The sequence below is a fragment of the Embiotoca jacksoni genome, unplaced genomic scaffold (assembly GCF_022577435.1).
Source record: "Embiotoca jacksoni isolate LCO1_2020_lvr unplaced genomic scaffold, fEmbJac1.0.p SCAF_1, whole genome shotgun sequence".
Lineage (NCBI taxonomy): Eukaryota > Metazoa > Chordata > Actinopteri > Embiotocidae > Embiotoca > Embiotoca jacksoni.
In genome coordinates, this window is record NW_027185229.1 from 21,833,872 (window position 1) to 21,847,947 (window position 14,076).

Genomic DNA, 14,076 nt, shown 5'->3' on the forward strand with positions numbered 1-14,076 from the left:
AGTAAACTGTCCTTACTGAGATAAGATAGTCACTACAGTTTATTCCACATCTTTACTTTGTTGTTTCTATTGTTCTTCAGTTAACTGCGTGCACCTGCCGGAGACTATGTGGGTGGTTGATATGTAGAAATACAATCTCCTCTTTGTGGTGTGTATCGTTGGCAATATAGTTAAATTCAAGTGACACTAGTAAGCTTAAAGATTCCATTGTGCTACAAAGCAACATCATTGGTACTACTACCAAGCTTATATGTATTATATATTATATATTATATATTACTTGTACCTTCGCACTAAATTGCAATCAAAAATATTATATATTTCAATTAATATTTTTCACTAAATTTGACAAGTAAGTTGATTATTAGTATTGGTATTACAATATTCTAATGCAAGGATAGGACACTCAAACCCATTTCCTTATATGGATACATTCCCTGGCAAGAATGTATTTTCTGATCTGAACCTGTTTTTGTTTTTTTAGGAATCTGTATTTTTCCTCCTTGCTTTGTCTGTAAAAACATCAGTCAGCATCACATGACTTGCACTGACACTGACTGACTCAGTAGGAGGTGACTCTCGGCTCATGTGGCCCTCAAACTGTAGCCCCCCCCCCCCCCCGATCCTTTACCTCACATCAAAACAATTAGTGTCCCCTGGCCCCTGGCTTTTACACCTAAAGGAGGGGGAAACGCACGGAGGCGGTAGCCGATGGCTCCTCGACTCCTCCGTATAGCAGGAGTAGTAGGTAATGACTCCTGCCTGCCATGGTGGACCTTAATTTGTTATTGTAGCAGAGCAGCTGTGCGGCATGCTGCAGAGAGCAGGTGGCAGCCTGGCAGGAGTGGATGATGGGGGGGCTGGAGGGGGAGGAGGAGGAGGAGGGCTGGAACGTGTGGCATATGTGGGTGGCTGTAGGAGGGGAGGATGGAGAGATGATGGTGTGTGTGTATGTGTGTGTGTGTTGGGGGGGGATGGTGTATCTCACAGCCTTAGCAACCAGCATCCAACTATTATGCTCGTAAAGAAGAATAACACGTGAGACTCTGGATGGTGTCCAGATCCAGTCTGACTGTGCAGGCTTTTGTGTTCGGAGAAGAGAGTTCTGGCTTCAGGCTCAACGGATGACAACTTTTCTTGTTCACTAATATTGTTGTGTGTTTTTACGTGTCACCACTGCATCCCTCAGGGCTGGGTATTTTCAAGTCACCGCATCAGTTTCATCTCTTCCCCCCTATCCTTGCTCGTTTCAATGACAAATTGCGGAGGCATGGCCGGGCTATAGATTTAGGCTATGAACAACACAATCAATACACCCACAAGTTGAGGTCATAAACGACTTTGCTCAAGGCAGTGGAAGTGTGTCTGCTGTGAGGATTATGCGAGCTGAGCTGCTGTCCTATTGTTGGCGCTCGGAGTTAATCATTAGAGACACCGTTTCCCTGCTGTAACGGAGCGTTATTGGCTTTCCGGTTAAATGCTTACTACTAATAGTACCGCCCACTCAAGTCTTCTCCGTTCAGTCTGAGGAAAAGCTACCTGATGCCTCGCGGTGAACCGGATCGATCGTCTCCTGCAGATCGTGTCTATTTCTTTAAATCAAAAGTGTTTTAGAGCTTGTTTTATTCCGAGGAGTGCCAGCCGAAGAGAAAGGAGAGAGACTTGAAAAGACTGATCGCATCAACCATCATTCTGCGAGACAGAAAACTCAAAAATACTGAAGGGCATGGTCGGAATGCCGAGTGCTTTAACTTGTAAGTAAACCTTCATGTGATTGTTTTTCCATGTGGAGATTGAAATGAATCATCTGATTTACTTTTATCTGACATAGATCCACAGGTATGCACAGACAGATTTGCACCTGCTCAATATGATGCACAATGTTGAGTCATAACAAATAGCCCACATGTCCTTGAGTCTTGTGTTTTACATAATTAAGGGGCCAGATTCTCAGCTAAAGAGATGTCTTTGCCTGGTAATGAAAATATAGCAGAACTATAGGCTGTATCTACATAATGCGGAAAGAAAACACTCTATTATTTTCAGTCTTCTCCCACAGGGAAGGCTAAGTCTCCAGAAAAGACCTTTGAATGTGTTACTTCAGATCATATCAAATCATTATAATGAGCAAACAAAAACTCAGTCATCCCTTTGTCTGCTAAGATCTTACGCTCATTAGGATCTATTAAAGAGTGAGAATAAACTATGCATAACACATACTCTATTGGATGCATTATCCCTCATATAGCCCCACAAGACAGCTATTATGCTCCCATTTGATTGAATAGCAGCTTGTGGTCTATGTGTCTTTTCAGCGGAGGATTTGGAGCCCTTAATCCACCAGGCTAAGTTTTTTTTCTCTCTTTCCACCATCTGGAGTTTACAGCTTTTCAAGACAAAAACACCAGGCGGTGTGAAACCAGGCTGGAGCTGCTGCTTGATGCCAGGAGGAGTTTTTTTTTCCCTCTTTGCCTGCAGTTTCTTCCTGCTTTACATCAGGGGTCAATAGTACAATCCCGCAATGCAAGTGGGAGTCAGCGGGGCCCGAGGGCTTGAGTGTGGTGTGACTGGATCACACTTAAATATTTGGCAAGTGTGGTTTTGATGGCTGAAGATGTGTTTAAAAACAGTTTTTTATGAGGTCATGTTGTAGCTCAGTGCTCCAGAACCAACAAAAATTGTGGCATCTTCTGTTTGCGTAATAATATGTGACCTAATGACAATTTAAACAGCGGTTCATGATGGTACAGTCCTGCATGCAAGTGAGGTCATCAGGGCCCGAGGGCTTTATTGTTGACATGTTGCCCTGAGGACTCCAGTTGGTCCCTTTTTCACGACAGAGTGACACATAATCACACAATAAACACATGACTGTTATATTGTGGTGGTGATGATGATAATGAAGATGGTAATGGAGCGACAGTGGCCAGCAGGGAGCAGCAAAGTGTGTACTGTAATATAAAACTGTAAACATTATGGATTCTGAGTTTGAAACCAATTTTTGTTTTGGAAAATATTGGTTCCAACTATGATTAAAAAATGGTCAAACATGAGTATTTCTCTGTTTTACCGTAACTGCTTGTTTAGTTGGAGCAATGTGACGATACACAGAAAGCCAAATAGCCTTCTCGGAAGCACTTATGCTCCATGCACACTGGGAGAAAATGTGTTAAAGAGCATGTAGTCTCAACATTGCTACACTAGTCAATCATTTCCATTCTCCCTTGATTCAATTAGCTCTAGTCAAAAACATGTGCATAGTTTGGAACACCCGATGATTTTCCCTTTTGCCTCATCTCTTCTTTTCTTTGGGCTGGGTTATGGAGTCAGATTCCAATCCTCTGACATTAAAAGGGGAAATAAACGACAAAGGGGCCCTGCAGGTTTGCATTAGAGACTTAATTGGTTTTGGCTTGAGTGGACTGTTAGTGTTGCCAGACGTGGGCCCTTTGTGTTTTGCCATGTGGGAGAATTTCCTCGTGCTGGAGGTAGCGAGAGGTGCCTGCAGATCTTTTGTGAGTCACCCCTGCAACGTTTCTTGTCTTTGTGAACTCTGTGTAAGCATGCGTGTCTGTGTTTCTATGCACGTGAAATGACATTTCAATTATGTATGTTGAACATATATATATACACAAAACAGTTATATTGAATGTTTTTGTGCTTTTCTGCATGCTATAAATGCTTGTAACTGTGTATTGCTATGTGTCATGCATGTGCTTGGCTGTGTGTTTGTGTGTGTGCAGGCTCTGAGCCCAGTATCTTCTCACTCCCTCTGGTCTCTGCGTGGGTCTTTTCCACCAGCACTACCACCTGTTAGTGTTTTACTCAGGCCCCAGGGCCACAATGAATGCAGAACCTTCCAGATTTGCTCATCAAGCCCATCAGATTGGCTCCCTTACTTCAAATCTGGCTCCCATTTCCTATCACAGGACTAATCTGAGCTGGATTCCTCAGTGCAGTTTAGCTGAGTTGAGATTGTGTGCAGCTGAACAGGTTTGAGCTGAGTTTTGACTAATGACTGATGAGCGACAACATTTTGTTCTGGGCTCCACTGTTGGATCCCACTTAAGTGTTTGCTAAGTGTGGTTTTGGTGGGAAAAGAGATGTTTAAGGTCTTGATTTATCAGGTTACTTGTTGCTCAATGCTCCACATGTGTCAACCACAACAAAGAATCTGACATCTTCTGTTTGACTAATCACCTGTGGCAAAATGACAGTTTACATAGACTGTTTTTGCCAGTGCCATATATCTACTGTTAATTATCCTATGCTGTGAACATTTTAGACAAAGATTTAAATTAGGGCTGATTCTATTGAAGCATTTAATACCCTTTGGCAGGAAATGAAAATATATCATCTCTGCGGTCTATTATCAAGTTCACTTGTCCTGAATCCCAAACCACTGCAAAAGGCATCATCAGTCTTCAAACAGATAGGATTTGTCAGGTTCTGTGTTTCGTGAGACCTCTGAGCTTTCTGTCCCATTGTCTGTTTCCAATTAAGCACACTGTGTTCCCCTGTGTATTACTTCAGACTGCGTGGCAACCTGAAGCAAAACTTAAAAAAAAGAAAAGGGGAGAGAGAGAGAGAGAGAGAGAGAGAGAGAGAGGAGTGACCAAACAGTTAAAGGAACAAAACAGTGAGAGATTGAGAGTAGAAAGGGATTAACTGTCAGGGAGAATGTGAGGCTAATTGAAGCCAGTTTTGCACAGCTGTTTCTTGTTGCCGTGCAGCGCTGCGCAGAGCGGCTGCGAGGATAGGATCCAGATGTGATCTTGCACCGTGGATCACCCGGCAATAACAATCCTCAGAAATACCAGCCTTACAGGAGACGGGGGATATTAGAGTGTCCGTGCTCGTCTACCCCGTGACAAAACATCACTTCTCTGCCTCTGAAAAATAACCCAGCTGTGCTTTTCACTCTTGATTGCAGGTCTTAGCTTGGCTCCTGAGTGTTGTTAACACTGTCATTTTGTTATACTGCCAGCCACCACCATGACCTCTGTATTCAGGTGTCACTAGGTAGCGTAAACATCGCTTTGACACATTTGACTGTTCCAAAAAGGCGGCTCGCAGGATTTGAGAGTGGTTTTGCATATTTGTCATATGCCTTTTGAAACACTCAACCAAAAGGGATTAAAACTTCTTTTGTGTGTTCATCTGTTAAAAGTGTTTCATTTAAATCATCATGGAAAAAAAAAAATCTGCGTATCCTTTATCAGGATGGCGAGATCCAGGTCCTATGGTTGTGTGCAGGCATTTATACGCTCATCCCCTTTAAGTGGCGGGAAATTTGATGGGAACAAAAGGGCCCGGTCACTTCAGAGTGATCGGGCAATGAGAAAAAAAAACAAGTGAAAGAAATTAATCACCACATTATGCTTTTTTTTAATGCCCGTCTCCCTCAGTTCCCACTCCTCATGCCTTTCTCACCCCCCCCCCCCCCCCCCCCCCCAACCTCCCCACTTTCTATCATTTCCCACTTGGCGCAGACAAAGAGGAGTTAGCATTGGTTACCCTTTTTCTCCACGCCTTCCAGGGTTACTCCAGCACTTCTTTCTCACCTCCTGTTTCTGTCTCATGTTTCTGCTTCTCTCCATCCGTCCTTTCTTTGTTCCTTCTTTTTTGTTCCCTCTATTCCCTCCATATCCTTCTGTCCCCACTCTTTTTGCACCTCCATTTATTTTGCCCTTATCCCTTCTTTCCTTCCCCATTCATTTGGCCACCATGCAGAGTCTGACTGCAGCTGGCCTGTCATCTACCAGAGGAAAGCTGAGATTCAGCTGTACAGCATGTTGTGGAAGAGTCAGTGTGAGAAATGTCTGTGCAGGGTCTGACAAGATGTAGACAAGATCACACCTTTTTTTTATCCTCTTTTAATTTGTCACCTACTTTTTATCGAAATATTTATAATATGACCCTTTACCGCTTCTTTTGCGAATTATATTTCGGTAGATTATAAGAATTAATACACAGAAATTATCATTGATTATCAGATGAAACCTGTGTAATGGTTATGGAAAGTATATGCAACATGCACATCCAAGAATCAAAAAGTTCTGACACAGATAATCCCTGTTTCTCATCGTGATAAATAATTGAATGTAGGTTACATTTGTCTGGTCTCCCTTTATATATTTGACACAAACGCATGTGCAGTGAATGTGACAAAGATTTTATCCAGCGTCAATAACACTACCAAGCTGCTCTTCCCTTGTGTCAGTTGTGAGTTGTATGACTTTTGTCAAGTTCACCTCATCTGTCCCTTCTCTAATTTCACCCCTGCTGGGCCTTGTGCTGTCAGACATTAGGCCCTGCTCTCCTGCAACACACACACACACACACACACACACACACACACACACACACACACACACACACACACACACACACACACACACACACACACACACACACACACAAGCCTGCATGACAGACTGTCTGCTCTTGCTCCCAGCGAGGATCATGTTCTGGATGCTATTGTTTATGTGTCTTGTCCTCAGCTGGTGTCTCTGCTTGTTGTCTTTGCTTGTTTGTCCTAGTACAGTACCGTAGCGAGATGTCATACCACTCGTGGGTATGCAAAGCAACAGCCAAGCAGGTGCTGCATCAGTCCCCTGTAGTTCAGTTCGATTTTTGTTGGATTTTGGTCTGCTAATGCTAAAGAACAACTGGGAAGGCAGCAGGCAGTTTGGCATCGTTTGTTATGTCTTGAAATGAAAAAGAACCAGAACAAGTAAAACTGTAAATACCCACACATGCCGCAGCAATCAGATGTCCACACACACATTTAAGGATTGTATCGCGACACTGACAAGACCAAACATCCCCGAGGCTTAACCTTGGGAAATGCCAACACGTGCCCCTGAATGTGTGCGTGAGTGTGTTTGAGCAAAACCAGCCGTTATTTTCCCTCAGCTTTAATTGAGCCCTTCAGAAATCCCGAAAACTGTTACGCACACACACGCGCACACACACACACACACACACACACACACACACACACACACACACACACACACACACACACAGAGTAATGCCTGGAGGCTCTATCTCTGCCTGGCCAGGTGTTCCCGGCTCCGCTGCCAGATGAACCACCTGCAGATCACAGGTGTGGCCATCGACAGGAAAGAGAACAACACAGCTGCTCCTGCAGCCTCGGGGGGGAGAAAGAGAAAGATGGAAGGGTTTATATAGAATCCACTGCTGGTAGCAGGAAACTTCACACATCAGGCCAAAAAAACACAGTGTAACATTAAGTTATTGGTGGTGCTGTCATCACATGCCTTTCAGAAATGATAACTTTGCCTTTCTCAGCCCAGTAAAGTGCAGCAGCCAGTGTGATGGCAATGACAAGTGTTGGAGATATTGTGACATATGAAAGTTAAATTCTTAATTGGAGCACTTTGCCACCTGTGATGTGACTTTTTCTCCACTGCTGATATTCATTTTGATCTAACACTTAATTAACTCATTAACTCCATGAATTCTTTACTACAAAAAGGTTCTTACTTTCTCATACATTTTTTTGAACTGGTATTTTTTCTTGAATTATTTAATCATGCGTACATTTATTGTTTAATCCTTGCACATTGGGCAATGTGTCCATGTTTCAGTGATAAGTAGAGAACCGACCGTTAAGTTTGTCCTCATTAGTGACACCCTTTACAAAGAAACTAATTTGTAAAGGATGAATTTCAAATTAGGATCATAATTAATTCCCTATAAAAGATTTTTAAGAGTCACAAATCTTTTATTGGCGAGCTGTGAACAACATGCAGAACAGTATTGTCCCTACAGTAAAGCCTGTTGTCCTGAGAGGAATGTTTACTGCATGTATTACATCTGTGTGTGGGCTTGTCCACGTCTTACAGAGCGCACACTCTTTTTAAGACACAACTTCTCCCAAACATGGAGTTGTTTATGAGAACTATTCATGTTTATGTGCTCACAAATGGGTGAAGCTGGCAGCACACAGCAAGTTCTGATCTAAGGTATCATTTTCCAATTATCAAAATTGGTGCATGTAAGGATTTAATTGTAAGTGCCATAGATGGATATCCCCAACTGTGTATCTGGTCCATAAGTTAAACAAGGGAGCGGCTGCAGAGAGTTTGTAAAGTGCGTGGTTGTTGAATATCGTTTAAGCGGAGTTATTGGTGAGGGGGGTTTGGCGTCTGGCTCTGCACTTGGCTTCACTGTGTGGAAACTTTAGGAAGATGCAGCCAAGTGAGCGTGTGACCCACCACTCATAAATTTTAAGCACACATCCAGCCACTCTCACTCTCTCTCTCATACCAACACTTTCTCACTCACTTTCCCTCTTACTCATAAATACACACTCATGCATGCATTTCTCACTCTCCCTCATCCCCACACTTCTTATATTTACTCATCTCTACTTGTCTCTGGCTTGTATTACACACATAGACACAGTCGTTGCACCCGAAGAGCAGCCGTGTGTCTCCCCTCCATGTGTGGAGTGTAACAGGAGATCTGATGGTTTTTCGTGGGTGAGTAGGCGGGTCAGGCCTTACTTAAACTAATGGCTCCCAGCAGTGTTGAATAGCCAGACTCACTGGAGCCGAGGCCTGAGGTTTTGGAATGCCACTGCCGGCTCAATGCCTGCCTTTCATCGGCAGTGAGTGAAGGAGAGAGAGTAAGAGACAGAGAAATAAGAGAAAGGAGGGGGAGGAAGAGGAGGGGACAGAAGAAAATACAGGACTCATTTGTTATGGGTGATATTAGGATGACTGAAAAGAGAGCACACATCTATTTGAATGGAAGGACGGAGTGGGGAGAGGGCAAGTTGGTAGACGTTGGGGGAAGAGCGGAGGGGAGAGGCGTGTTTGGGCTTGTGGGATGTCAGGAGGGGGTAAAGTACCAGTCAGTGGTTGTTTTGTGTAAGAGCACCTTGGGACCCCCCTGACAAGCCGCTCATTTGTTCTTAATGTAATTGAGATAAGCTTTGAATTAGTCTTGAGGGAATCAGTGTAGGTTTGAACTGAAGCCATGCCCAAAGTAAGGAAGAGAATTTGAATATTTATCCTTTTTTTTTGGCCTGTTATTCAAACTATTTAAGTGTTGTTGCCCACAAAAAGACACATCTTGTTGGGAAGTTCCAAAAATCTGATTAAATTTGAAATAGTGTATATGTTATATGACATATCTTTAGTCTGATGGTATAGCCCATCTGTGTTTGACTATTTCAGGTGCTATAGAGCAATGTTTTGACGAGCCTGTGTTTCTATCTCATCCTCTATTGGCATACACACAAAGATGCAAATATAGTGAGCTCCAATTGTGACAGTATACACCATGAAATTTAACATTTCATTACTGGACTGGCACAAAAAATGTTGAGGCAAAAGTTCACATAGGGTGAGCTATGAGGCATGAGCTCTACTACCTCGGTCACATTGATTAAAACCTCAATGTCCTGAGCAACAGCTATCTTAATATAACACCTATGACTCCCATTGTGAACTAAGAAAAGATTGATCCACACAGTATTCCTAAGTGGTTTAAGTGTTATATTGCCTCTGTATATATTCAATCTGTATAGAGTGTCATAAAGCAAATCATTGACGGGCACCATAAATTGTCTAAATATTAACCAAACTGCCTCTGCAAGTCTCAGCATGGAATAAACAAATCAAAGGAGCCCTAAGGCCCCCTCTGTTCTGTATTCTTTTGCACATGTTGCAGTTCAACATGTACAAGAATCATTATAGACGGTGACTGTGTATATGAGCTGGTATCAGACTTGAGGGAAGTGCACAGCTTTGCAGTTCTTAACAATCTTGGCATTTGTAAGACAATCGTGATTCACACAGCTTAAAGCAGGTTAAACTTGTAATGCTTATGGTGGGCCTGCATGTCAGACTTTGGAGTGCATGCATGTGCCTGCTTCTTGGAGGCAGTTTGTACCAGGGTGAACTAAATATGTATAAAAATTTGCAAAAATCATTTATTTTGTACATTTCATGCCAGCAGTACGCCAAAATCGATAGTCCTCATACAAAGTCTTGAGAAATTGTATAAAATAGCATCAGAAGGATTCCAAAATAGTCTTGTGCAAGTAGGCAAGCTTCAGGTTAGGTGATTTATTTGGTGGTGATTGTGAAATATTAAATAGCATCCTATTAATAATGCATTCACCTCATAAATCATGACATCATTTTCTAGTACCTTAGCTACTTAAAAACTGCTGTCTTAAAAAGTTTTTATATTGGTGAGCCTGCCCTGTTCTTACTCAGTGTTGGATCATAACCAATTTTGTGGTATTGGCCAACCTTCTCTTAAACCACATACTAAGTGACAACAGAAAGAGGCACAAAATTAGAAGCTTTGCCCTGAAAACAAAGTAGAGTAGCCTATGTCAAAGGGCATGTTTGTGAAATGATTTGTCCATTTCTGTGGTTAGCCAACTGCTATTTTTTTCAGTTTCTTTGGTATTTAAGGGCATCGAAATAGAAGCAAAATGTTTGTGTGCAATATATGTGTATGGGTGGGAAGTTCTGGGAACCTCAACATCCTTAAATACTCTTTAATTGCCACTGTCCAGAACCAACACATAGTGAAATGGAGCTTTACGCTATCTGTTTTCTGTTTGCATGACCTATCATTTATCTGACCCTGCAGACAGAGAGAAAATAGCCCTCACTTTACCCTTGATTACTACCGAGAAGCATCTTATTTGATGTCTGGGAATTCTTTCTTTCTTTTTTTTTTTTTTTACAGTAAACGATCTTCCAGACAGACGCGGACCTGGAAAATGACATGTCCCTATTAGATAAATGTGCTGTAAAGGATGTAATGGAAAATGCGGCCTTGTAAGATGAGACAAGTAAATCTATGGCTGCATCAGATTAGCCAACATCAGGAGTCTGAACAGTGATCAGATGGAGGCAAAGAGGGGAAGAGGAGAGGGAGGGGGGCCATGCTGGTAAGAAGGGTCGAGAGAAAGGGGGCAGCATTGATTTGGTTTGGTGGGAAAACTAGCAACAAAACGAATGATTACCCGAAAATTATTTCTCGAATAGATAAGATAGGGAGAGTGGAGAGAAAGAGGGACAGACATCCAGCTCTGAACATTTTAAAGGACCCTGACACACTAAACTAATGATCTTGGGCCATTGTTGCTGATTGTTTGTCCTCTTTGCTGTGTGTCCTGTATTGAGGACTCTTGTCTTTTTAGCAGGCATGTGGTCTCTTTAAGATTATTTTTTTTCCATCTTCCATAAGCAAAGTATAACTGCTTGAAATTGCCATGGGTGGTGTTCATATGGACTCTACTTTTGAACACGATAAACACGAACCCATTTGAGGCAACAACAGTGCCAGTCATGTGGTCATCAGTTGATTTTGTGGTGGGTTCAGTTATAAAATATATTTTAGCCACCCTAAAGCTTAAATACAAAGCAAGTATGCCTCTATTTGCTCTAGTTTTTGTTGTGTCAGGGGCCTATAGAGACATTCTGGCCAGTGAAGTGAAGGCTGGTGTGAGTTTGGCCGTAGAGAGAGCTGTTCTGGCTCACTTCCACACTGTATGACGTCAGACAAGCTTAAAAACCCATAAGGCCACATTCACAGTACAGACACATACACGTGCAAATCGCAAAGATTGACTTAACAGAGTGTTAAGCTGCAGCTGGGAAAAGAATACAAAGCGGCTCAAAAGTTTTTTTTGTTTTACTTTACTAAAGATCTTTGTCATCATCTCACAGTGATTTGGCTGCAACTCTCCCAGTGAAATCCCATCACTGGGGTTACCCTTTTAAACTCTTCAGTGTGCTGAAAACAAGATACTCTCACCATTTGTGAGATGTCTTGTGAAAAATCAATGTAATTCCAGTTGCACACTGTGTTAGAGGCAGCATCTCATATTTTCAAATATCTATGTTATGAGACTCATTTGAGATGTCCATACAAGATCAGGATCATGGGGATGCAGTTCAATGGGTGTGGGGTGATGTTGTGAAAACTTGATGGCCTTATTATCTTGATCAATTCATTTTATTTATAGAGCACCATATCACAACATGTGTAATTCAGGGAATTTTACACTGTAAGGTCCTTATAACATTATTGTATTGTTGAGATCAATATTAGGTTAACCCACAGACAAAATATAAAGTTAGCAGCTCTTCAGTCATTCTGAATTACAGCAATTTGTTGCCGAATCAAATATTTGCATGCACTTTTAACATACCAAAAACCTTGTAGTCTACATGTTCTGTCATCAGTCTAGCATCATTAGCATATTTGCAAATTATTATTATTATTATTTTGTAGTTTTAAGCTTCTTGGTATTTTATCTCCTTTGCTGCAACATGACAATACCAGTATAGCCCATTTTTTTGGCTGCATTACTAATGTGGGTGTGAAATGTCAGCTGGGGTAATTAGCCTTGAAGTAAAATGGAGATCAGCCATCAGTCCTCTTTTACACATGCACTTTCCCCACGTGCACCACTTCTGTATTCATGTAGGTATATAGACAGGGCTGTATCTGCATCAGTTGTCATAGTAATGACACCTTAAAAAACATTGCTTTCACCAGTGGCTCAGTTATTTAGTATTGTAAAGACTGTGTTAAAGGTGAATTGAAGGGGTTGTTGTCAATTAGATGAACGACACAAATACACAGATGCATGCAAATAAAGGAAAAGACACACTGAACCTTTATGTCTTCTTTTGTCTTCAGCAGCTTCCTTCGGTTCTGAATGTAGACACAGACACAAGCAGAAAACTGTTCTTATTTTAGTGATTCCTATCTTGTTTCCTAAAGCTTAAAAAAAAATGATTTCCTCTTCTCCTCCTTCTCCTCTTTCTCCTCCTTCGCCTCAATCTCGTTTGTTCTACCCTTTCTAAAAAAAAAAAAAAAAGGGCTGTTTACTTTTTCTAAAAGTGGAAGTTTGGCTCGGGAGCGTGTGAACAGAAACAGATGCTGCACACTCTCTTGTTCTGTCACACTCTCTCTCACTTTTTATCACTCATATATACACACAATGGCAAACAGCTGCACGAGATGCGAGCAGCTACAGAAAATGAAAACCATGCAATATGCACAGACACATACAGCAGGTTGACTTTCTATTACAAGAAAACATTTATAGCAAAGGATAGTTTACTTGTTTGGGACCCTTTTATTCATCCCTTGTACATCAACTGCTTCTGGTATAAAATCCTCCTTTACAATGACAATTAGCGTAAGCAGAGAGCGAAAATGGTGCTGCATTTAAACAGCCCGGTCGCGGTGGGGGAGGGATGGGGGCGTGTGGCTGTGTCGGTATGTTGCCACAGGTACTGTTCAGGACAAATAAAACAGTTGAAGTAACAGATTAATGCGTTTGAAGGCTAAACAGATGCCAAACACTGCACAAACAGTTTGTAATGCTTCATTCAAAGCGGCTTCAGCCGTGCGTGGAAAAAAAAAACGCAGCCCTCTCATTCATTTGAATGGGGACAGACTGTCAACACAGCAGGGGTGTCAACACAGAGCTGCTGAGCAAAAAAGAAGTTGAACTAGACTCAGGATTGGTCCATGCTAATGAGTGTTAATTTAAAAAATTATACTTAAAAATATTAACAATCTCGCCACAGGAGCATTTTAATACCATTTCAGAGCTAATTTGATATCAAATGACAATTCACTGGACATGACACCAAACAACTTTAACACACCGTATTTGATGACTGAGATTCTGTGACCTGCAGTGTTGGTCAGGTTTAGGCAAAAAGGAGTCAGATAGATATGGTTAAGGGCAGGTTACAAAATATGATGGGTCACCAAATACGGTGCAACACTGGTGCTCCATGTACGGCTGGTATGCTGCTCAACAATAGTCATAAATCACTTAAATAATCACTTGAATGCGCATATAGGAAGAAGTGTCATTATAAAAGGCAGAATTCAACTGCACAACAGCTCCTAGTATAGACAACAAGGTCAGCAATGCTTGTAATTCGTTATCCATGTTGAGTTGATAGTCAAGGCTGAATAAGTTTGTTTTTCCTCCAGAAAAGCGTCTCGTGAAAAAGGCGAATTCAGAACAGACACATCCGTCCACAC

General features: G+C 41.8%; 1 protein-coding gene across 1 annotated transcript in view; it reads left to right on the forward strand.

Moving 5' to 3' along the window:
• The first annotated feature begins 1,390 nt into the window (after nucleotides 1–1,390).
• cbfa2t2 (CBFA2/RUNX1 partner transcriptional co-repressor 2) overlaps nucleotides 1,391–14,076 on the forward strand; it is a 37,848-nt gene continuing 25,162 nt past the window's right edge. Inside the window, exon 1 of the mRNA XM_069147625.1 lies at nucleotides 1,391–1,754. Within this exon, the coding sequence (XP_069003726.1) occupies nucleotides 1,727–1,754 (28 nt within the window). The 5' untranslated portion in view covers nucleotides 1,391–1,726. The remainder of the gene's footprint in view (nucleotides 1,755–14,076) is intronic.